At 39.2% G+C, this 24,416-nt stretch overlaps 3 protein-coding genes across 3 annotated transcripts; 1 reads left to right on the top strand and 2 right to left on the bottom strand.

Annotated features, from left to right (window-relative positions):
* The first annotated feature begins 1,120 nt into the window (after positions 1 to 1,120).
* gnat1 (guanine nucleotide binding protein (G protein), alpha transducing activity polypeptide 1) lies at positions 1,121 to 3,986 on the top strand. Its single transcript, XM_040159009.1, has 8 exons — positions 1,121 to 1,226; positions 2,429 to 2,471; positions 2,561 to 2,702; positions 2,801 to 2,958; positions 3,044 to 3,172; positions 3,282 to 3,411; positions 3,544 to 3,697; positions 3,796 to 3,986. The coding sequence occupies exons 1-8, from the start codon at positions 1,121 to 1,123 to the stop codon at positions 3,984 to 3,986; spliced, it is 1,053 nt and encodes a 350-aa protein (XP_040014943.1).
* edem1 (ER degradation enhancer, mannosidase alpha-like 1) lies at positions 3,409 to 15,466 on the bottom strand. The gene is made up of 12 exons (XM_040158805.1): positions 14,811 to 15,466; positions 12,713 to 12,785; positions 11,213 to 11,316; positions 10,430 to 10,601; positions 10,055 to 10,238; positions 9,684 to 9,858; positions 9,209 to 9,329; positions 8,934 to 9,104; positions 8,758 to 8,831; positions 8,572 to 8,668; positions 7,713 to 7,898; positions 3,409 to 7,577 (listed from the first exon to the last, which is right to left on the bottom strand). The coding sequence occupies exons 1-12, from the start codon at positions 15,278 to 15,280 to the stop codon at positions 7,488 to 7,490; spliced, it is 1,917 nt and encodes a 638-aa protein (XP_040014739.1). The 5' UTR covers positions 15,281 to 15,466; the 3' UTR covers positions 3,409 to 7,487.
* Positions 15,467 to 17,039: 1,573 nt separating this feature from the next.
* arl8ba (ADP-ribosylation factor-like 8Ba) lies at positions 17,040 to 23,242 on the bottom strand. The gene is made up of 7 exons (XM_040116183.1): positions 23,015 to 23,242; positions 19,986 to 20,066; positions 19,762 to 19,835; positions 19,528 to 19,621; positions 19,336 to 19,403; positions 18,757 to 18,827; positions 17,040 to 18,002 (listed from the first exon to the last, which is right to left on the bottom strand). Exons 1-7 carry the CDS (start codon positions 23,135 to 23,137, stop codon positions 17,953 to 17,955), a joined length of 561 nt encoding a protein of 186 aa, XP_039972117.1. The 5' UTR covers positions 23,138 to 23,242; the 3' UTR covers positions 17,040 to 17,952.
* Positions 23,243 to 24,416: the final 1,174 nt, after the last annotated feature.

The raw sequence follows: 24,416 nt of genomic DNA, 5'->3' as shown, positions 1-24,416 counted from the left end.
AAGTGTCATAAAACAGAAAGTACTAGTACTTCAAACTTGTACTTAGGTACAGTACTTGAGTAAACGCGCTGAGTTACGTTCCACTACTGCTGATCTGAATCAGTGTTTTCATTCACAGTTGTGACTCAGGAGCTTTAGCACTGTCAGCTCCTCAGAAGAGCGTGATGAAGTTAAAGTGATAATACTTACTGTACACTTTTCTAAACAAAAGTGCTTTACAACATTAAAAAAGGTAAAGAGAACAGTGCAGTGCAATGCTCACACACACATAAACACATAGACATACTGTACATGCATGCAAACGTAACTGAAAGTGAGTAGATTAGGATCCCTAACCAGCTTCAGATTGAGGTCAATGAGATCTGTCAGGTGAAACTGCAAAGCCCTTTAAGTACTTCAGAGCTCACCCTTCAGTCTGTAGACTCTTATAAGAAATATCAGTATGCCTCTCTTTGTGTTTGGACTGGGAGGTTAGAGTCTGATTGTGTACTACATTAACCCTTATTAGCTGTAGCTGTGTATTGTGTAGAGTAGTGACTGGTTCTTATGTTTTAATACAGACTGAAAAGTAGTTGTCCCCCTCATCCCTAACCCCTTTGCCAACACCAAACATCTAAGACAATTCTTTCTCCCACATCAGAATTCATTTTTATTTTGGTGCTGATGTGGGATGAATCTGTTGGTAAGTTCCGAGCTATGCACAGACACCAAACTATTGAGCGATATATGTTTCTCTTTTAAAGGCACCTAAGAACAGCAGAGAGAGATAAGCACTTGAGCCGATGTTCATCTTCCGCTGAGCACAGCAAAGTCCCCCGAAAGGTTAGATCACTCCTACACAGATGTATGCCTGCTTCTCCACACACCTTTCGCTCCGTCCTAAAACACCCTTGTCCTTGTGCTCCATTGGTCATCTCCAGTCAGGTGGGCAAGGGATGCCCAAAATCCTTTCCTAAGACAGGAAAATGCTCCAACGTTCTCCAGTGTTTGCTGCAGGCAGTTGACGCATCAGCTGCGTAGTTGACGGCACCGGTCAGGCAGTAGGCGATAAACTAGGACCTACTTCAATTTTTTCTGACACTTGGCTTTTGAGCAGAGGGGCCCAGCCGGGAAAAGTAGGATGGGGGCTGGAGCGAGCGCCGAAGAGAAACACTCCAGAGAGCTGGAGAAGAAGCTGAAAGAGGATGCCGACAAGGATGCAAGAACTGTCAAGCTGCTGCTGCTAGGTAAAGACAGTCAAGCTGGCTAGGTGGGGGTTCAAATGCATTAACAGCAAACCTCAACATGTGGTTATACACATTTAAAGGGGCCCATAAGGTCCCATAGAGGGAACGGAGCTACACTTTATTTTAAGTATGAGAGATAGTTAACCTAGCTGTGTGACTGTTCAGTAAGTGCAGTATTACTCTTGTTAAAAGTTTAGGGATGAGAAGACAAAACATATCTCTTGTCGTAATATTTACCAGTTTGTCTCTATTTTAATTTTTCATACATATAACCGTACTTCTAAATACTCAACACAAACAAAGACTAGTTGTTGTAGACTGGAAAATTAGTATTGTTATGGGTACGCTTAATTAGTATAAAAATCTGCAATGTATTTACAGAGTCTGTGATGCAGACACACAATATATTTGACTCAAGCAAAGGCTTAATGACCTGTGTCATTGAATTACTAAGACATTGTAATAATCACTCAACCCAATCCCTTGTTAATCCTGAAACAACAGGTCCTCCAACACAAAGGGCTTAACCCTGAAGGACACAGATACCCTGCCGCCCAACCCAGAATTATAAAAGGGCCATTAGCTGTAGCAATCAAACACCAAACCTAAATGCATTGCATGTAGTATGTTGTTATATGAGTGATAAGAAAAATTAGTTAGATTTGAGAATTTAGGTGAGGTATTTTATTAAAGGACAAGTCAATTCTGTTCACCGTCTGTGTACTGTATATAACAGTCTTGTGATTTCAAAGCAAAAAACATTCACTGCAAAGTACAAGCTTACAGAACATTGCTACAGTTGGATATATACTGTTCTGAATAGCCATCAGGTTTGTACAGATGTTGTGTCAAACTCAGATTCATCCCCTCGTGATAATGTAGGTCAGGGCCAGGAAAAATTCCCCCTGACATCAGCTTTGAACAAGATTAGACTTGAAGTAAGATGTGTTATGACCTTTTGGGATCCTCTGTCTGATGAATGCCATGAGGTTACCAACAATTATCATAAGTCTTGTCTCATACTTATTAATAAAAGACAAAACATAAATAAAAACACAAACACAGTGGGTAAGAAGAAGTTCATATTTCTCCTAAAATCCTCGACAATGTTAAAGATTTTGAATTACAGTTTGGAATAAAAGCAGAGTTTTATTATTTGATGCAAGTAATCACATTTAATGTGTTTTTCTTCTTTGACATAGGTGCTGGAGAATCAGGCAAAAGCACAATCGTCAAACAGATGAAGTAAGAACTTTGACTCTCCGCCTAAGAAATGTCTGTTTTCTTATCATGCTGAGTGTGAAAAACATAGTAATGCTATATTTTCTCAACAGAATTATCCACAAAGATGGTTACTCCCTTGAAGAGTGCTTGGAGTTCATTACCATCATCTACAGCAACACCCTGCAGTCAATCATGGCCATTGTGAAGGCCATGAACACACTCAATATTAACTATGGCCACTCTGATCAGCAGGTAATGACAGCGGAGCTACACTTACACGTATTTTGTCTAGATCAATTTCAGGCTCTTTGCAAACTAGATGTCCCTGTCGTCTTGCATTCACACTGCAGGACGACGCCAGGAAACTCATGCATCTTGCAGACACCATTGAGGAAGGCACCATGCCTAAAGAGCTGTCAGACATTATTTTGCGCCTGTGGAAGGACTCAGGCATTCAGGCGTGCTTTGAGAGGGCCTCAGAATACCAACTCAACGACTCCGCTGGATAGTAAGAAATCACCCAAGACGAGATTTAGATTTGTTAAAAGTCTCATAATAGTGTTTGCTATTGAATGAATGTAACTTTCCCTCAGCTACCTGAACGACTTGGAGCGACTGACCCAACCAGGCTATGTGCCCACTGAGCAGGATGTGCTGCGATCAAGAGTGAAGACCACTGGTATCATCGAGACCCAGTTTGGCTTCAAAGATCTGAATTTCAGGTGGGTCGTAGCTGTCCTTCTTAAGACAATAGCACCAATGACTCATTAGCAGGGCTCCCACTGTGCTCGATGGCAGTCATAAAGATAATAAGCTTCTGTTTCCATGCAGAATGTTTGATGTGGGTGGCCAGAGGTCAGAGAGGAAGAAGTGGATTCACTGTTTCGAAGGTGTGACCTGTATCATCTTCATTGCTGCTTTGAGCGCCTACGACATGGTGCTGGTGGAGGATGATGAAGTGGTATGTTCACAGCTATATTACACACTTGATATGAAATACAATTTGTGTCTTATCCTTTTTGGACGCTCAAAAGTTTGTTTATTTGAAAGGCTCTTCATTGGGACTTGGTGAATAAAATCATTTTCCATTCAGAATCGAATGCACGAGAGTCTGCACTTGTTCAACAGTATCTGCAACCACCGCTACTTCGCCACCACCTCTATTGTACTCTTCCTCAACAAGAAAGATGTGTTCCTCGAGAAGATCAAGAAAGCTCATCTCAGCATGTGCTTCCCCGAGTACGACGGTAAGGTCCCGCTGTACATAAATTACAGCAGATTTTAAATCTTAAGAAATATACAACCAATTAAATATGCCCATTTATCTTGATATCTTTTCATTAAGGGCCCAATACCTATGAGGATGCTGGTAACTACATCAAAGTGCAGTTTTTGGACCTGAACATGCGCCGAGACATCAAAGAAATCTACTCTCACATGACCTGTGCCACAGACACAGAGAACGTCAAGTTTGTGTTTGATGCCGTAACTGACATCATCATCAAAGAAAATCTGAAAGATTGTGGTCTCTTCTAAGAGTCATGCTGAGGAACCCAATGAGGGTGAGCGAAATTTGCACAGTATTGTTAATTCAAACTCACTGTTGGACCAGCTAACCAATGTGAATTTCTTTCTGTTTTTTACAGGGTGCTGTTGTAGCCCTGTCAAATTCCACAAATCCCTCCTCGATTAAACCTGAGGACCCAAGATGAGTAACTGTCCCCTAAAATAGCCATTCTCAAAAAGGCGAACGCAAAACTAAAAATCAATATGTTGTGTTCAAAACTGAGTTGTAGCTTTGACCAAAGACTTCACGTCAACTGAGACCAAAAGACAGCTCTTAAGTCAGAAAATCCTGTTCAGATTTCAGATGAGTTGATTTTTAGTCAAGCTTACTTTTCTCTTGAGTCTCCTGAACTTGTCTTTGGAGGGGTATGCAATCTGTAGTTAAGACATCAAAAGCTTCTGTCAGCATAAAGTGATTTCTTCTCACATGTACTAATGTGAATAGATTTCAGGCTAATGCATTGTCTCTGTGCTCCAGTATCTGGTCAGTGTACCGCCAAAAACAAGATGGCCTCACCACCTGCAAACGCACTTCAACCTCGGTTAGAGATTTAAAAAGAACTTGTCACTAGAACACTACAGAGCAGTTTAAAACACAATTCAAGCAGGTAACAAATTTGAGTTTTTAACGGAGGTGTTAGAAAATGTACCTTTTTGCAATAGTTGAAAGGCCGTTGTAAATAATCAAAATGATTTCTATTGGACAGTTCAGGAAGTGTGGTGATACCATGTTGATCTGTAAACACTGTTGAATGGTAGATGTAATATACTTCAACTTATAAATTCTTGTCTAAGAGTTAACTGATGCTACAGGCCTTTAAGCCAACTATCCTGTACGGAAACCAATAACTGTAAACCTTGACTAAACCTATTAAAGCTTCTCTAGAAAACTGAGTACTTTTCCATTTTTCACAAATAAAGAGCAATCCAGCAACATCTTGTTCATATTCTGTCATTTATTAATTTCTTTATTTTAAAACAGATTAAAGGAATAGTTTCACCTTTTTCGAAATACACTTATTTGCATTCTTGCCAAGAGTTAGATGAGACAATCAATATTACTTTAATGTCTGTAAAGTAAATATGAAATACGGTAAACAGCATGCCTGGCTCTGTCCAAATATCCAAATCCATCAGCTAGCACCTCTAAAGCTCACAAAGTAATATGTTATCTCATTTGTTTGATATGTGCCCACAAAAGAAATAGTCCAGCACATAATTTTGCACCAAATTCACAAAATGCAAGCTGTGATTTGCGACATGATATAATATCCTCTTCAGTAAATTATTTTGTGTTTTACTAATCAAAACTAACGCCTTTGCATGAGCGTGTGAGAGCCCTGCAGGACTTTTATCTGCAATTTCTGAGCAACAAACAGTTGTGAAACATAATGTTGCCACATGATGTTGCCACCGCAATCAGCATGCACACCGTGCTCACAAACTGCTTTTCTGAAATGGGCCACATAATGGTATCAACTGTTATCGATCTTCTCATCTAAGTCTCAGAAAGAAAGTCAATAAGCATATTTCCCAAAAAAGTTGAACTATAATCTGAGACAAAGTGGGTGGTGTGATGTCAGCCAATTTGAAAACTCAGAAATGTCATTGCCATCGCCTGTAACAGTTTAAACAACACTTGGGAAATGAACAGCTGTCTCCCAAAGCCAAAGAGGAGGCCAGTGAAGTGATGTCATTGAGCCATGCAGCCCAAGTCTCTGCTGAGCTTTACAGACACTGAGGGTGTTTGGTAAAAGATGAACCAGTCAGAAAGTAAACCTCAGCCATTCATGAATCAAACATCATAGTTAAGGAGACAGCATTTCTTTTTCTGTGTGTTTGGGACAATAATGAATAGTCACAGTACAACTGTATTTCGGTTCAGTGCGGTTATTCTTCAACCTCAGAAAAACAAGTTGTAACACTTGAAATATAAATACCTAAGGTTATCCTAAGACACTGTATGCAACAACCTTTCAAGAAAGTTTAGTTTTTTACGAAAGCATTCATTGATTTTTGTTTTTCCTTTAAACCCTGAGTTCTCACCACAAGACAATTAACAGATATGATGTGCAATTATGTGAAAGACGAACAGCAAATGATAACCTCCATCTACTCTAAAGAAGAATGAATCAGAAACTATGCAGGAGAGTCTGAGTTCTAAATATGTCTGACAGAAAAATGATGGAAAACAAAATACATTTTCACTTATTAACATTAAAAATACATTTTATGGCTTGTTTCATCATGCCTAAAAAAAAAAAAAAATGGAGCTTTATGTCATAGTGTGTCAGTGTAAAACTGTACATACACATGGAATGACACCTAATGTGCAATATCAACAGTGGCCTCAAAAAAAAATACTCAATAATGTTAACCACAACTAATATGCACTGTACACCATCCAGTAAGACCAAGACAATTTGAAGGCACTTAAAAACAGCAAAAGTCATCCCGAACCTCTCTCTCTCACATACAGTCATGGCACATCTGTTTGCCCTTTGTAAGACATTGAGTAACTAGAAGCCTGAGAGATGAACACTTCAGTTTTTGTCAATATGGGAAATGTGTTAACAGTGAACAGGAGGAAGCAGTTTGGGTTCGTGTTGACTGTTACTCCCTGTTAAGTTTTACTTGGCAAATGTGCAAAACAAAAGCAAGACAGAAGCCTTTCTAAAATTGTTGCAATATGGTTAATTGTGTTCAAGAAACAGAAGAAAAAGCTAATTATGTAGAGTGAGAGAGATATGACGACTGTTTCAACACTTTGGAAAACCAGCCTCAGGCATACAAAAGACCAACAAAGTTCCTACAGGCACAATCTAAAACATGTTACAAGCTCACAAGAAGCAGGGTTTTACAGTGTGTGTGCATAAGTCATTACCTGTTATTGTCTGTTAATGTGCAGCCCTTATGTAAAAGCACTGATCTAGTCAAGTGAATCAACTGCAAAGAGGCACTAATCATGTTTAGAGAAAAAATTTTAGAGGTGAGTTTTTATAGGCTATACGTTTTACACGTTTGTGGCTAGATGGCACTGTTCCCATATACACAATATTATGATTCACAGCTTAGCTGTAATTTCAACACATACACACAATGAATACACACTCATACCTGAACACTCACCTGAACATTATTTGCTCCACAGAAACATACCAGTTATTCTAAAACCACAATCTCAATTCACCACCAGCCCAAAAGTAATGAAGTTGTTCACCTTTGCTCACTACATGCTTGTGCACCAAGAGCGAAAGCGCCCATACACATTTTTAATGAAGACAGCAAGTAATCAAACTGCTTTCTCATGTTTCCTTTAGTGTCAGTTTCCTGTCTGGATCCTGAGCAGCGGAAATGAAGGGATGAGGATTTTGACCAACCGTGGATCTCTTCTAACCTCACTGCATCTTCAACCTCAGGAGGTGTACTGAAGGCCGGTTCATGCCAGTGTCCCCACATGCGTCGTCTTACTCAGAAAAGTCCCACCATATGATCGATCTGCCTCATGTAGACACTCTTTAATGGCAGAGTGTACCGTCGCTCATCTGGAATCCTGTTACACTGCAGAATGAGGGAAAAGGAAGAAAGAATTTGACTCTATGACAGCGAGAGGTTTTTCAGCCCGTTATGAAAAGTTACATCTGTCACACAGTGAGGGAACAGAGAGTTTGGCTTGAGCAACGATGACGGTCTTACATTGCTGATGTTGCTAGGAGGTGGCCGGTTGCTTGGCTCTCTTTCTGCCAGCGCTCCTTGTTTACATGGAAAAAGGTCATTCCACTGCTTCTCCCTGAAGCGCTTGTCTATAGGCACAACGTGGCCCTCTGTAGTGAAGATGTACTTGTTATCGGATTTGTGAAGTGGGTTGTCCTCATCAAACAGCTGCAGTGTAAGAGAAAAATCTTTATTTATGTGACAGTATGGACAGAGCTGAGCCAAAAGTGGACCTGAATGTTATACTGACGTTGGCTAGGAGACACCAACATAAACAAATATTATATTTTTGACTGAATAACTTGTGACAAGATTTAGAGGGTAACTAATGGTGTTTTTAATAGATATTCATACTCAATTAATCATTTAAGTCATTTATTGAGCAAAAATACTACCTATTTGTTTTTCCCAGCTTCTCAAATGTTGAGATTTGCTGCTTTTCTCTCTTTGATGTCATTGGAAATTAGATATCATTGGGTTTGCTGCTGCTGGTGTGAATAAAACGAGCAATTAAGGAAGTGTCCTTTAGCTCTAGGGAATTGTATTGTGCATTTCTCACTATAGTTAGTTTTCATTAAAAAAATACATTAGTTGCTGCAATAATTTAAACAAAAAGGAAATTAGTGAAACTGAGTTATAATAACATTATTATATAACATTATGCTCAGCTAGAACAATCTAGTTTAATAACCTGTATCAGTTCAGTGCATTTGAGTCTTTAAAACCAGGAAAAGATAACATTTAGTCCATTGCAATATCTTGTATTACAATTATCAAAACTTTACAACTTATCTGGTATCATATCATGCTCTATCTCTGACATGCTCAGGCTGTAACTTACCAGGTAAAGGTATTTGCAGGTCTCACTGAGGAAGAAGCTCTCCATGCGATCCTCTTTGGATTTGTCCACGACGTGGTGGAGAGTGGCGTACCCACATCTGAAAATAACACAGCTTGCCTCAGCTCAGAGTAGACACATCAAAGCATTGTAAAAACTCCAACAAGGTATTTATTACACGACCCACACCTGACTTTGGCATTTTTCTCAAGGCTCTGAAGAATATCCATTCCAACATGCAAATAGAAAGGATTTTTGGTCGCCTGTGGAAAGTGAAGAAGAAAAAAAGAATCCTTTAGTAAAAGATAACCATCACTGACAACCACCACCATCATTTCTGTGTCACAACAAGTCAGTATAGTTACCTGGTACAGCAGATAGGTTGACTCTACCAACTCTGGTCTTAACGGGTAGAAGAGCACATCAGGAGCCTGCAGCTGCCAGTTGTATCTCTCTGGCAAAGCCCCAAAGCGCTTCCAGATGGCATAGTAAAAGGCATGCAGGCAAATGGCGTTATCTACATCACCATTCAGCACCTAGGACACAGAGTAGTAGAGCCTTACTTTAGTTGAACACAACAACACATTTTTTTTTACACTTCAATATAAGATCTCAAACGGATGAAAATGCGTAATCTAACCTGGAGCCCGGGAAAGAAGGCCTGAAGGGAGTCAATCCAGGTGTTCATGATCTCACCACTGAACATGTTCACATTAACATAGAGAGGTGGGTCACCCTCTCCTTCATTACAGGACTCTCTCCTGGGGGGGGGGGACAGAAGCACACCGGATTTAACATTTGTCATACTAATCCATGTATCTCCAAACAATTTTGTTAAATCGCTTGTAGCAGAGAAAGTTGAGTATGCTTCTTTTTTCAGCAACATCATTTCATCTTCCAACAGACATTCTCGTACAGAAGCGACCACAGTGCAAACGTATTCTTCTGTGGTTCCCTACTTCCCAGCTAAACTAGAATAGTTGCAATGCTATGTGCATTGCTTTCAAGTGGTGCACAACCTCATGTGAAGCTCCCTGATGCTGCCAACACAGCCAGTTACTTTCACCCAAATGCAAGCAATCTACTATGTCACATTTTTTCAGTGTGGGACTCACCCTCTCCTCAGGTGGTTCTGTATGCTCTCATAAGCAGCTTCAAACATCCTGTAGTCCTCTTTTTCACCAAAGAGGATGTATGATTTTAGCAAATACTCATAGAAAGAGTCCATACCAGCTCCAAGACCACTCTGCTTGCCAACCCACTGGCCTGTTTGGATATTAACTACATTCCCTAAGGACAGAAATCACAGATAGTTGACAGATGCACTGTTGGGACCATATTTACATGTTGTAGCCTTTATCATATTGGGGAGAAATAAATCTAAACAAAAGAAGAAAATAAGAAAGCATGTGAGCAAAAAAGAAATCCAGGAAGAAACAGCAAGGTTTTTCACAGAACAATATTCACATTACACAGCTGTACAGACCTAACAGACCAGTCTGATTGCTCCTCAGGTTCCACAGAGCTCTGACAGCTCGTCTGGCTACCCACTCAAATGTTGAATCACCAATCAAGCGGCTCAAAATGCCAAACTCCACCAGTAGGGACCCAGCTCCTGCAGTACAAGTCTCATTGATGCTATCAGGAGGGACGCCAGTCTTCAGGTTCACCTGCATTTGAGATACAGATGAGTAAGGCTGCTGGTCGATATTTCAGCCATTACAGTATGGTTTGTAGGAAGTCATTCGGTTTCGCTCACATGAAAACTACAGCAGGCAGTTCTGTAGAATAGTTTGTGTGCTTATTGACAGGTACCTTGTAAAATGTACCTCTAACATGTGGCCACAGCAGTGTCACTCACCCTGGGGTAAGGAATGCCTGTGCTGGTGTTCTCGAAGGCCGGCAGTAAGCGGACAGCCAGGTCATGAGCCAAGTGAAGCAGCTCATTGTCGTAACCCTCAAAGCCCACCTTGCCAAATGGATGTTTTGGGTCAGTCAGCAGGATGTGAGCTGAGATAAGGCTTCCCAAGATCCTTCAAAGAAAAAAGAAATATTACATTGTGATGCCACAAAGAAACAGATTATGATTTTTTTTTCTGGCAGTAATATCACTATCATGATATCTGTGTAGGTATATAATGTCACATTAATTCTCTCATTCATTTTGGACTGCATGGTAACAGCAAGTCAACCTGAGATGCTAATTTTTTGGAAAACATAATAAATTACATCAGAAATCATTCAAAAGTCTGAATTTGTCATCACTTGCTTTTGTTAAATTGTAGACAAACTGTATATCATAATTAGGGCATTCACAATTACACTTGATCAGGTGCAAAGATAATGTCTGTCTTACTTCTTTGCTTGTTTTTCTCTAAAAATGTGTGCATTTGACACAATTTCATTCACAGTGTTAATATATTCATAGTGCCAGGGTACTTGAGAAGTCATACAATATTTGTCTCCTGAAACTTGCCCTATTTTAAATGGTAATTAAAATACCTATAAAGGAAATATCGCTCATCTAAACCATGTTGATACATGTTTAACTTAAGAATTTAGCCTGATCAGTTGCTGGATCAACAGAAAAAAAAAAGCAGGTACCTTTTGTGTTTGACACTAAAAACAGTAGCAACATTTGTACCTGATGTTTGCCTCAAAAACTTGCACAGTTGAGTCCTTGTCAAAAGATACAGTATCTATAACCAGCTTGACGGCTCTCTGGAACTCTGTCACATTGCCGAGCACCTGGAGAGAAATACCACATTATATAAGTATAGAAAGGAAAGAATCACCCCCTTTCAAAATATTCACATTTAAAAAACAAAAAACAAACTTAATCTATCCCTGGGAGTCCCACAGTTAAGTCCATAATTAAAAAGTGGAAGCTGTTTGGTACTACCATGACCCTGCCTGGATCAGGCCGTCCCTCCAAACTGGATGGCAGAGCAGGGAGGAAACTGTTCAAAGCGTCTACCAAGAGACCAATTGCAACTTTGAGGGAGTTACAGGACTTTATGGCAAAGACTGCTAATCCTGTCCATGTGATAGCAATATCATAAGTGTCCACAAGTCTGTCTTGTATGGGATGGTTGCAAGAAAAAAAAAAAACACTTCTCAAGAAAGGCCACATTAAGTCTCACTTGAGCTTTGCCAAAAAGCACCTTGACGATTCAGAGGGCCAAGTGGAAAAAGGTGCTATCATGAGGCCAAAATCCACCTCTTTGGCCTCAATGCCAAATGGTACATCTGGCGGAAAAAATATACAGCTCACCATCCAAAGAACACCATACCTCCATTTAAGCATGGTAGTAGCATCCTGTTCTGGGGCTGTTTCTCTTCTGAGGGGACTGGGGCACATATCAGGATAGAAGGGAAATTGGATGGGGCAAAATACCGTCAAAGTCTTGACGAAAACCTGCTGCCCACTGCCAGAAAGTTGAAGATGGGAAGAAAGTTCACCTTTCTACATGACAATGACCTGAAGCACACAGCCAAATTCACCATACAGTGGCAGAATGTGACAAATATGAATATCAATGCGTGGCCTAGTCAGAGCCCAGACGTAAACCCTAATGAGAATCTATCGAATGACTTGACGATTGCAGTCCACCAGCGGTCACCATCCATTTTGACTGAGCTTGAACACTTCTTTGAGGAAGAGTGGGAAACTATTGCTCAAACTAGGTGTGCAACATTGGTAGATGAGTATCCAAACGGACTCTAGGCTTGAATTAAAGCGAATGGTGGCTCCACAAAATATTAACACAGGTGGGTGAATCTTTATCAAATGATGTTATTGGAGTTTTTTAGTTTTCATTTTTTTTCAGAAGTGTCGTTAATTTTTCTTAAACTTGGATGTTGGAAGTTGCATTAAGTAAATAAAGCTAGAAGAATTCTGTTTTTTATTATGTTTTCATTTCAGGCTGAAACAAAATGTGACTGGTTTGAAAGGGGGTGATTATTTTCTGTACCCTCTGTACCAACAGTATATCTACAAGCTTCTCTGGTTGCATAATTATGGATTGCATACATAACACAATCCATGTTGCAGTTTTGTGATCCTATTTTAGTATATCCAACTTTGTCTCAATAAGAACCACGGAAAAGGAAAGCTCAGACACAGTAACTGAGCTGAACTTACCAACAGAGTGTCTAAGGTGTCAATCAATGTAAGGGAGTAGTTCCCCAAGACGTCGTTTATGTTGATGTTTGACCTGAAATGAAAGCAGTGAAACAGACACAATGGTGTCATGCAAAAGTGGGAGGAAGAATTAACAGATCGCACAACAGAAAGCATATTTTCTTCCCAACAACAAAGTGGGGTGTTTAGCTGTAAGTGTAAAATCTTGTATTAGCAGGCGGGATGGGCAGAATAACAGAAACATCATGTTAAAATGTGAATTTTAATTTTTTTAATCCTTAATTTTAAATTTCTTCACACTAATAAGATGGTCTCCTTTTTGAATTGCCTGATCTTACACCGCAAACAATTCAGAACTTGTGATAATAATACAATCTCCACAGCTGATCTGAAGACAAAGGGTGGTTAGTTAGCATCAATATAGGCTATGGCTGCAGCGAAGTTATTTGCCGTACTGATAAATCTGATGATTATTTTTTCGATTAATCATTTGGTCTATAAAATGTCAGACCATATATATATATATTAAATGATTATGGTTAAATATCGCATAGAAAAGCAGGAAATTCTTGCATTTGAGAAGCTGGAGCTAGAGAATGTTGTGCTGTTAAGATACGATTGGAGACAGGGTTTTTGCCACCAGGCCATCGAGTCTTTAGAACAGCCTATCTGAACTAGGGTAAAGTATTTATCATCTTGCGGTGTCTCTTTCTTGAATGGAAAGTGCTTCCAGTGTTCATTTTCAATGCTTTTAGCATCACAAAGGAAATCCAGTCAGCTCCATTGTATTTGGGTGGCAGCAGAGATAACAGCCGTTGATATCTCAAAACCTTGGCGCTAAAACTACCTGCTTGGCCAGATACCACTATGGCTGAGTGGTAAATATTTTTTTCTATAATTTGTGTGAGGGGACTTCTCAAAATGTAAAGACTGGATGACATGTCAAATTCACTTCTGTTACATCTTTAGTGAATTTAACAAATTTTAACCTCACTTCCCTTTTATTTTTGTCTATTATGCACTTCATAAAATGATTTCATTATTACAAGTATTACTTAATAGACAAACTGGATTACAGTTGACCCTGTAAGTCTAAAATAACCGTATGAACCGAGAGCCAAGGGAAACTTTTGATTAGATGGCACGCCCAAATCAATCACAATGCTCTTTTACATCTTGCCTTTCAGTTTCTATGTTGTCCACAAGGGAATAAAACAAACATGTTTCAGCTATACTAGTGCGCACTTAAACTTTAGCCCAAGTGTCTGGAAGACTAGAAGAGTAAGACTTCTTGCACTTTCTGGACTTTGACTATAATTACAGACATCCCTTCTCTCTTTTTGTCTTTGGCTGAGTGTGACGTCTTTAAGAGCTTTAACAAGCAGTTGATTAAACAGTTAAAAGCTACAATAAACGATTATTTTCAATATTGATTAATTTGACAATTAGTTTTTCAATTGATTGTTCGGTCTGTGAAACATCAAAAAATTGTCAAAAATGCCCCAACTTTAGAGTCATTTGGTCAAAAGACAATGAAGGTCGTTGATAATTAAGTCATTTCAAGCTACTTTTATTTTAAGCTAAGAAAAAATAACAAACACTTAGTTGTTTTTTGTCTGTCAAATTTAATAGATGTTGGTTTTTTTAAGTCTTTTATGAAAATATACTGAATATCTTTGGGTTTTGGACTGCTGGTCGGACAAAACTAGTTACAGGAAGATGTGGCTTTGGGCCCTGGGAAAATTTTTTCCACTATTTTTTGTCATTAGTTGCAGCCCTTATGTTTTTTCCCATACCTTCGTTAGTTGACATATTTACATTAATGTCTCATTATCCTAATTTCAACTGAATTAAGCAATGAAGAAATTAAACAGTTCCTTAATGTTACAGAAACCCATCAAGACTCCTTAAGTGCCACCTGGATCCTAGTTAAGGAACTGTCCAATGCAAAGACGTATGAACCATAACTTGCTCAGCACTGAGCAGAGCAGGGTTACACTGCTAGCTTATTTGAATACAAACTAAATAGCATAGTGTGCAGGGGACAGTTAAGATGTAACTGCCCGTCCAGCAGTGTGCACAGCTTTGAATGACTCACGGGTTAAGTACGTCTGGCCCCCTGCCTTCACAGTCAATGGGATTCAGCTCGTCCTCGGGAAAGGCATATTTCATATAATTGTCATATCCGAAATAGAACATTTCTTTGGCCATGTCCTTCATTTTCGCTTTCAGCGTGTCGGGAAAGGAGCTGTACCTCCGGACGTACTCGTCTTTGTTGCCATCGAAGAAGCTCAGGTAGGATCTCTTGTGTGACTCCTCTCCAACCTTTGCACAGGTGGTCGCCGTCTCTTCATATTTGTGGCCATGTGCTCGCTGAGACCACGAGTTACCCCTCGGGTCGGTCCCTTTTTCGTCCCTGAATAACAAGTCTAATTTGTGCAAATTGAAACTGAGATGGAAGTTGAACCCCCAGCTAACGTTAGTTCCCAGTCCGAAGGCTAGCCACAATACACAGCTGAGGGAGAGTCTCAGTACGACTAGACCAACTACTATTGACCTCCATTGCATCTTTGCCCCGGTTCGATCTTACAACGCATAATTTAAGCCCACACACCAACGAGGGGATAAACGAATGAGAAATCCTCTGTTTGTCAGGCTAAACTACAAGAACAGAGAGGTTGTAGTGATTCCGCTTCACACGCTTCCTGTCAACAAACCAGCCCCTCCCAGATCCTGAGCTGTGATTGGTCCTTCCCTCGTGCCGTCATTCGAATCATGACGCAACTCGCCCACTGATTGGCTGCAGAGCTGCCAATATCGTGGTTGCGTTTCGTGGCATTCCTGACGTGTCTTAATTAATAACTTCTGCGCCAATAGAAAACAGACACAAGAGTTAAACGACCAGAGCTGCGGAGCTTTAAAACCGGAGCTTTAGGTCTGAGCGGGTTCACAGTCTGAAAGTGGAGGCAGTTCAGGAGATATTTTATTCTGTTCTGTTACAATATATTGATACCGCTTTGTAGCAAGATCCCGGGGATTTAAGTTGTGGCTTTGTTGATTAATAAATAAATTACTTAAGCTGCATAGATCGTTATAAGCCGCTAATTACAACAACGTTTGGGTTGAAAGATAGTGGAAAAATCCCTTTGACTGATTACACTGTCTGACCATTCCTGGGAAACGGCTACAGAGAATTGGACCAAAACCCACTTATGTGATGAGAACTTTTACATGACTAGATGGATCAAAAGTCTTTCAACTGCAGACTCAATGTATTTTTTGGATTGTGGGATACTAAATTACTAACATTTATAACTGCATTCTTAACCAATTACGGATCACTGAAAGCAATTTTTTTCACAATCTGGCAATCCAAAATGTGTTCCTGTTAATGGCTTATAAATGATCTGTAAAGTATAAGTAAATATTTTACTAACCATTAATGCAGCATTGCATTATTTACAACTTATAAAACTTAAATGAAGGCTGACTTACTAGAAAATGGTACTGAAATATTAAACGACTGTTGACGGAGGTGAAAAGTAAGTAAGTACTTGGTATTTTTTGAGGGTGCTGACAGAATTCAGATTTTCCCAGAGAGATTTACATCAGAGGGGTGCCACTCGGCTGAAACTGCCACCACTAACAGCACAAAAATCAATGACTGAATTAAATTCAATTCTTTAAATGATTAAAGAAGACATTCATCTAAAAAGGGCAGAGGGGCTCTCCACCACTCCATGTACTAAAAACAGGTGCAACAAAACTTACAGAAGAGTCATTTAAGGGCAGTCTGTACACATACACACAATCCTGAGGACAGGTCTAATCAGGCCAGTTGAAAACACTCATTTCTGCATACCATTGGTCTTTAAAAATCCTATTCACAGCCCTCTGAAATGGACATTTCTACGCAATAAGTATTTTCCTTTTTGCAGGAAGTGCACTTTCACTCGTACTTCAGTATTTTAAATCGAACTTTTAAACACTTACGGACCACCTGCCCAAGGTATTTTTACTTCATTAAGCATAATGCCAGGACTGTACCTGATTGATTTCCCTGTGTGTTTTGTTGTACTCGTTATTAATACGTGACCTCAAGTAATCCCCAACCTACTAGCTCAACCCAGCCTCAACCTGAGCAGAGGTATATTTAGCCAGTTGATTGAAAACCCCTGTGTGGGTGTGCAGGGTCTTATTTTTACATTGTTGTATGGCTAATTTAAATATTTTTTTCAAATATTTACTGTTGTTTTTGCTGTTTACATTCTGTAATCTTTACAGAATGACAGTTCAAAAGGTGAAGTACAAATAACAGGACAATGTGTAAATTAAAAAGCATGCCTTTTTATTTCTTGAATGTATTGAAGTGGTGTATATTTACTCTACCCAGGTGGGCAAACCTTGCATGCTGCTTTGCTTCAGAGGTGAGAGACATTGCACAAGGCACTTTAAATTCTGCCACTCTGTCAGCATCGAGGCAGCACAAACGACATCATTCCACTAAAGCTACTTACAAACAGAGGCCAATATGAACCACACAACCCCGTACAGCTTTACTTCTAGCACATTCAGACTTTAAATAGAATCATATATTCATACACGCACATCTCACATCAGTAAAAATCATATTAGCTTGATATTTTGTACAGACCTGCTCAAACTGACGTGCTTAAATGCACAACTTTCTAAAACAACAGACATGTCTTTGAAAGAAGAAAACCTGATCAAGCTAAGGGTGACAGTCACCAGAGTAGCGCTAGACAGAAATGTGAAAACCTTCATGTCCACATCAGCCATCTCCTGGCATCATTATCTGACTGTGTGAAGACCATTTCTCGTTTTGTGAGACCTGATTGACAGAACAGACCCTCATTCAAGAGGGTGTTGTTCTATACCCAAGATTAGTGTTATAAACCACTGGGTATGATCAACCGGGTACTGCCTGAAGGATAAAAGGTAGATCAGTAATTAGGTTCTTACTCCTAATTAAAGTACGGCTTCACAGGACGTATATGCCAATTACATTCCATGAATTTGGTACCAGAATTACATTTTTAGTAGTGCATTGTCAGGGTTTGTGAAAGATTCACCAGGTGAAAAGGGGAAAAGAAACTGTATGACTCGACAGAACAGTGCAACATGTGAGCTGGAGATACAACTGTACATCATCGCAGAGTGATGAGGGTGTGGTATGACAGTAACATGGCAAACACAGCTGGCTAACAACTCTTGCATTTTCAGCTCCTCCGGGATTTTGAGTGCTGGATGAGCCACTGAAGTGTGATATCTGAAATGAAAAAAAAAAGAACATGCCGAGTAGGTCATAGAATCAGTTAATGATTCAGGCATTTCTAACTTGCTAGCAACACACAATATCATTGCATACTATTTTGGTACAGATTTAGCTACACAGAGCCCCATTAAATTACTATTATGATCATATTTAGTGCTTGTGGTAATGATTCCCCTCACTTAGTGGAGATAAGGGTGTAGGTTTAGAATCTAAAGTAAAAGTGACACAATGAGATCAGTTAGTGCGCTTTCCATAACAATGTTAAAATAAAATGGTAACGTAAAAAACAAATTAATCAATTAATCTGCACATCCTTTGCTGCCTCATCGTTGATCAGTGTTTAATTCTAGCATCATTTTAGGACAATATCAAATATCAAAATTTAAATTAAGCCCCAAGTACTGCCAGCAGTACATACAGGTTGGGACTGTATGCAGCCTGACAGCCAAAACTCGAGGGAGAAAAGTCTTTTAATCACTCATCGCTGCTTGTTAAGCTTATTGTTTTGAGCACATGCTAATAAATAAAGGCAATTCAGATGAACACATAACATTTTAGCACCTCCCCTCTTCTATCATCTGGATTATCCGGGCTGGACAGTGAGGGGACACTGTTTAGAGATATTTTACTGAGGAAATTAAACTGAAACTGTAGAAAATTTTCAGAAAATATGATTTGGAGAAGTGAGGAGCACATGCCACCCCAACTCCAAGTGCAAATGATACTGCAGTAATTAATTTCAACTTGCCAATGTTGTCTTTCTCTTTGCAGGAAATGGAGTAGCAGCATATCTCTCTGTCCTGAATAGCTGCCAGATTCCTATGAAGGGAAAAAGATGCATGAACAATTAAATATTGTAATTACGCATCCGGATTCATCATCAATCTCATTCATCTGCAGCTTGCCGGACACAGTTTAACACAACTCTCGGCACATTTCTAACTTGACAGCAGAGGGAGCCAGTTCCTTCCAGTAAACTATGACTGAACCCAGCTCCAGTTTTAAGGACAAAGAAATGAAAGAGGAAATGGCTCTGATCTTTTTTCTTGTCATTAGCATAAAGGCAGTTCAACTGATGTGGCATTAGATAAAGAAGACCAAATATAAGAAGAAAGTCTTCATATGTACAGACCAGATAGATTTCAAAATACTATCTAATATTGAAACCCAAATTCTTTTTCTAGTAAAATTCTACACAAGAATAAATGGGAACATTTTCATGACAGAAAGAATCTGCAGTGCATCGTTGTGCATAACAAATGACAGAACTGGACATTCACTTTTATTCAAATTGAATATGTTAAGGACTGTACCATTTTTGACTTACATTTTCTCAATGAGCTGCTTTTCATCTAGAGCACTGGGGAGATCCCTTTTGTTGCCAAGTACCAGAACCTAAAACGGATTAAAACTGAAATCTGCAACTGCAGCAAGTAATCACTGACAGAACCCACACAGTTTTGTAAGTTTGGTGCAGAAATCACAAAAATCTCAAAAGTGGTTTCACAGGAAAACTTACAGGAATTCCTTGCAACTGAGGTTTGTCTAATAAATTATGGAGCTCATTTCTAGATGCCTCCACCTTTTCTCGATCTGCTGCATCGACCATGTATCTAAATATGAACATTGAAACAGAGAGTAAAATGTGTTTTGCATATATTTACGGGTTATGCAGTTGAACAACAGCTTTTTGTTTCTGTAATTTAAATTCACTGTCATTTATTTATCTGAAAGCCAGACCTTGGATACTTACACGATCGCATTAACTCCTCGACAGTACCGCTCCCACATGCTCCTGAACCTTGGCTGCCCTCCTATATCCCAGATCTACAGAATTAAGGGGCACATCATCACATGATATTCCTGTTTCCAAATGTCATTTACAATGCAATTATTGCCTTCTTGCAAAACCAGTCGGCTGGTGTCATTAAATTTTACAGCAATGTTTCGATAATAGCATCAAAATTAAGACTGAACCTTGATGGTGACATTTCCTTTTGTGACCTTCCTCATGTTGAACCCCACTGTAGGGATCATGTCTTCACTGAAATGCCCAGACTGAATGGAAAGACAGAAGTAAAAGTCATTTCTTATAAAACTGGGACTCTTTATTACTGAAAAAGAGCACATGTCCACAATGAATTAACTAGCAAAAAGCAAAAAGCCGGTTCACACACATTTAAAGCATTTCTTGACGTAAATATTAAAAGTAGTTAGTTAAAAAATAATAACAATAATAATCAGTTCATAGAGGTAATGGTGGACTCGCCACTATCTTAAAATAGAAAATTCAATGTCATTAAAACCAGATTTGGGGTTTGGGTTTGGTTTTTAAATCATTCATATGCCATTATAAAAGCATTTGAGCTAGATCCTTATTGCAGAGGAGAAAGGGATTATAGACAATATAGTAATTCTGATACATGAATCTAAAAATCTAGTTTATGCGTAACTATGTCCACACCTATGAAAAGGCACGGACTGGAGTTTGTGAAAAGCAAAAATGTAAGCAAACACAGAATAAATAGTTCTACACTACAGTGACAAACAAGCCAAGTGATAAATACTGTATCTCCACATGTTCTGGCTTTTATGACTGTTCCTCACTGTAAACTGAAGTGGGAAGAAATATCCACTTAGTATACTGAATCAGTGGCATTCCCCTTCAACATTAAAACCCAAAAGCTGTTTATATCCCTTCTCCCTGCCCTCCTTTGTAAAACAGGGAGCATGCACAGTCTGCTGCACATACACAGCACATGACTTGCAGAAGTCACCTGATGAAGCTAAGTGGAAATGAGTGCAGCGGTCTTATGACTGAGAACGAAGGAACCACCCCCACTGTAACCATTCACGCACTCAAAACTCCGTGTCACTGGACATTTTTCTCATATCTTCAGCATGAAGGAAGAAGCAGAGTTATGTACCAACCCAAAACCTAACTTCCTCCTCAGACACCCGCCCTTTCATTGGATGCCCAGGGTGCACTGACATTAAATTTGACAAACTGTGGATTTTTCTGTGAAGATGTTGTCTTCTTTTAAACTTAAATGCACAATAAAATCTGTGCTGGTGATTTGCTTTCTCCTGTACTTTGTTAAGATGAACATGGGTAGTAATGGTTGCTGCCTGGTAAAAGATAAACCCATTTCTTTGGTAGACTGTGTGATGGAAGTTATTAGCGACATCCTGTGTTTCAATGCAGATAAGATCTGCAACTAACAATTACTATCAATTAATCTGCATACTATTTTCTTGACTAAACCTTTAATCTATGAAACATCAGAAAAATAGTGACAATTACCTGTCACAATTTCCTAAAGTCCAAAATGACATAAGATCCACAGAAATGAGAAGCCAAAACCAATGAATGTTTTGCATTTTTATAGAAAACATGACTTGTGCAATTAATACTTTAACAAAACAGTTGACTGATCAAATAGTCGATTAATTGTTTTTGTCTCTAGTAGCGATACGTTGTCACTGGTATCGAAATAAACTTAAAATCCTATTATCCAGTTTCAAATGTACACTTGACAGTAAACTCAAAAGGTGTACAGATCATCGATAGTACTGATTAAAATAAGGGGAGAAACAGGACAGACAGCAGACTGCCACAGTCCCGAGAGTATGGCAGAGGAAAGGTCTAAAAATGTTCTGGCTCCCGCAAGGTTTGATACTCAGATGGAAAAAATTTCTTGTAATCTATTCCGATAACATTATTCATTCTCTGCAGATTTTGGTAACACTCAGTTTTAAGGTCAATTAGCTATCAATATTAGGATTTAAGAATTTTTATTCATGACATTCACTCCATGGGATGTACAATGAATTGTAAAGTATTGTAAATGTACATTATTCCCCACTGATCTGAAGCATACCAAATATAGAAAAGAATATTTTTACACCAAGCTAAAAGACTTGTGTGCAAAAATGTTGTGAGACCCGTCACCACCGCAAACTGCTAACCACTCTAATAACCAAAGGAGAGTTTTTCACAACATGCTGCTTAAAACCCCAGTTAGTGTCTAGTCATTAGCCAATGACAATTGCTCCACCAGAAACACCAGTTCTGAGAAATCCCTACAAAGTTGCTTAAAATGAATGGCTTGTGCACCCACTATAAAAAAAAAATGCTCTACAGCGTTAGATACAATCTGTCTGTGTGCCTTTATTACTGATAACACCTAAAGCATCTGCGGTAAAAGTAACTTCACATCGCTTACAACTGCAGGAAGAACAAAGAAACCGAAAAGAACATAGAAACCCTCATACTATAATTGCTTTTATAGTCATTTTTTATGCCACCGGCCACCTGCATTCACATATCAACACCAACAATAACTGGGAGACAGATATTTTTCTAAATATGATCTTAAAAAAATAAATGAATGCACAAATTTAAAAGTGACTGAGCCAGGCTCCACTCACTGACAGAGAGCCAGCTTCAATTCGGCCTTGTTTGTATTTGTAACAGGCTTCGGCTACAAATACAAACTATATCTTTTGGTTTTCAGTTTCAGCTTGTTGCAGGAGACCTGTACAAAAGTGACTGTGACTGTGTAGAAACGCTGATGTGTGATCCATCCTGTTTGGCTACACCCCAGGCAGCTGCTGAAACGGTCTGCATGTTTTTAAGTGAGCTCCCTGGTGGCTGGAAAAAACGCTGACAGTTTGGAGGTGTTCAAATCTTGGTCACAGCAAAGCCAATCTGTGTCCGTTGCGTTTGGGTTTTAGCATGCTGAACAATCGTAAAATAGCCACCGACTAGCCGACGGGCAGCAACAGCAGCTAGCCCAGGTGACTTGTTGACACAGACTCCGCGTCAGGTGTGTTTTTTTTGTGGATGCTGCGGTGGCAGCAGAGTAAGGTTACACCGTTTTAGGACCCGCAAACCGGACGGTATAAGCCGGCACAAACCTAACTCGGTAGCTATTATCCCATTATTAGCAATAATGGTATTAGCACTACCCTAGCAAGGTGGCTAGCAGCAGCTGAAGACTTACAGCGATCACGTTTACAAATGTTGTTTTTCCCGAGTATTGGAGGCCGACCAGCGTCAGCTCCATCTCCTCCTTCCAAAACAGAGACTTGAACCAGTCCAAAAGCCGGTTTATTAGTGCCAGCATCTTGAGGTCGGTCTTCACACTCCCCTGCGGTTGTATCTGTGTCTCCCTCCCTGTCAGATGTGTCGTTTTCCAGCGGGGAAGGGAAGTGGGACGCAGTCGGCTGTCATATGATCTGTCAGCCAACACGTGCCCGGCAGCGCCCCCCGCAGGCGCACCCGGTTCCCTACGCAACCCGAAGACTTGTTTGCTTTTCTTTTATTGATGAAATCGTTTGGAAAACAATGATCAAACAGAGGGGGGGAAAAAATGAGCCATTTTACTCAAAATGTTCTGCTCAGTGTTCATTATAACAATTAACATTCAGTGGTGGAAAGTAACTACGTACATTTACTCAAGTACTTTACTTAAGTACAGTTTATTTGTCATTTAATGCCTTTTTATACTTCTACTCTACCGCATTTCAGATGGGAAGTATTGTAGTTTTTACTCCACTACATTTATTTGACAGCTGTTCTGACTTTTCAGATGTAGATTAAAAAAGGAAAAAAATATACACATTTATTCAAAATACAATCTTTTTAAATTACATTACACGCAAAAGTCCTGCATTCAAAATTGTACTTAATTTAAAGTAAAGTAAAGTTTAAAAAGTAAAGTAAGGTTTATTTTTGGTGTGGTTAAAAGAATGGTCATAGATGCAAGAGTTGCTTTTAAATACACTCAACTGTATATGTTGTATATGTTTTTACATTTCTGATGGACTCAGCGAAAATAATCATATGAAACAAAGTTGACATTTACAACCAAAACATTTGTACAAACTCTACAAACAAATAGAAAAAATATAAATGGTTTCGATGTCGTCTACAATATTTTTATTTATAGGGATGCATCGACCAATACATCAGCTCAGCCCACTGTGACTGTACTGTACTTACATTTAATGATACTGTATAATGAGAAAGGTTTGAAAGAACCTTTCTCATTATATCATTAAATGTGATCATCTGTTTATACTAAAAGACATTGACATGTTGTTAAAATGAAAAGCTTTCTTGTAGCAGCCTAAAGAAAAGACACATTTTATTACAATCTGTTATGATGCTGTAACAATATTAAATAATGTCAAATGTTTTCCGATAAAACATTTTTCTTGTTTTGGGACTTTTCTCTCATCTTGGTGGCAGGAATGCGTAAAGGAGGGAGTGAAAAGGGGAAGGGGATAAGTTTTTAAAAGTATTCACAAATAACCAAAGGTGAGCTGAATCGGCATATCAGTGTCTGTGCTAATAATAATAGTAGAGTATGGGGTATCAGCCATGATGTGATCAATCCAAAT

The sequence above is a fragment of the Xiphias gladius genome, chromosome 21 (assembly GCF_016859285.1).
Source record: "Xiphias gladius isolate SHS-SW01 ecotype Sanya breed wild chromosome 21, ASM1685928v1, whole genome shotgun sequence".
NCBI classification, from domain to species: Eukaryota; Metazoa; Chordata; class Actinopteri; order Istiophoriformes; family Xiphiidae; genus Xiphias; species Xiphias gladius.
The sequence above is the reverse complement of the archived record's forward strand: the minus strand, read 5'-3'. Positions and strand labels throughout refer to the sequence as shown.

Excerpts from the sequence above, each read along its gene's own strand:
- gnat1 (XM_040159009.1), top strand. The coding sequence starts at position 1,121 with ATGGGGGCTGGAGCGAGCGCCGAAGAGAAACACTCCAGAGAGCTGGAG. Across the intron at positions 1,227-2,428 it reads TGTCAAGCTGCTGCTGCTAG|GTGCTGGAGAATCAGGCAAA; the intron begins GTAAAGACAGTC and ends TCTTTGACATAG. Across the intron at positions 3,173-3,281 it reads TTCAAAGATCTGAATTTCAG|AATGTTTGATGTGGGTGGCC; the intron begins GTGGGTCGTAGC and ends GTTTCCATGCAG.
- edem1 (XM_040158805.1), bottom strand. The coding sequence starts at position 15,280 with ATGCAATGGAGGTCAATAGTAGTTGGTCTAGTCGTACTGAGACTCTCC. Across the intron at positions 11,317-12,712 it reads ACACCTTAGACACTCTGTTG|GTGCTCGGCAATGTGACAGA; the intron begins GTAAGTTCAGCT and ends ATTTCTCTCCAG. Across the intron at positions 7,578-7,712 it reads CTCCTAGCAACATCAGCAAT|TGTAACAGGATTCCAGATGA; the intron begins GTAAGACCGTCA and ends CTCATTCTGCAG.
- arl8ba (XM_040116183.1), bottom strand. The coding sequence starts at position 23,137 with ATGCTGGCACTAATAAACCGGCTTTTGGACTGGTTCAAGTCTCTGTTT. Across the intron at positions 19,404-19,527 it reads CTCAGTTGCAAGGAATTCCT|GTTCTGGTACTTGGCAACAA; the intron begins GTAAGTTTTCCT and ends AATCCGTTTTAG. Across the intron at positions 18,828-19,335 it reads AAGCAGCTCATTGAGAAAAT|GAATCTGGCAGCTATTCAGG; the intron begins GTAAGTCAAAAA and ends TTCCCTTCATAG.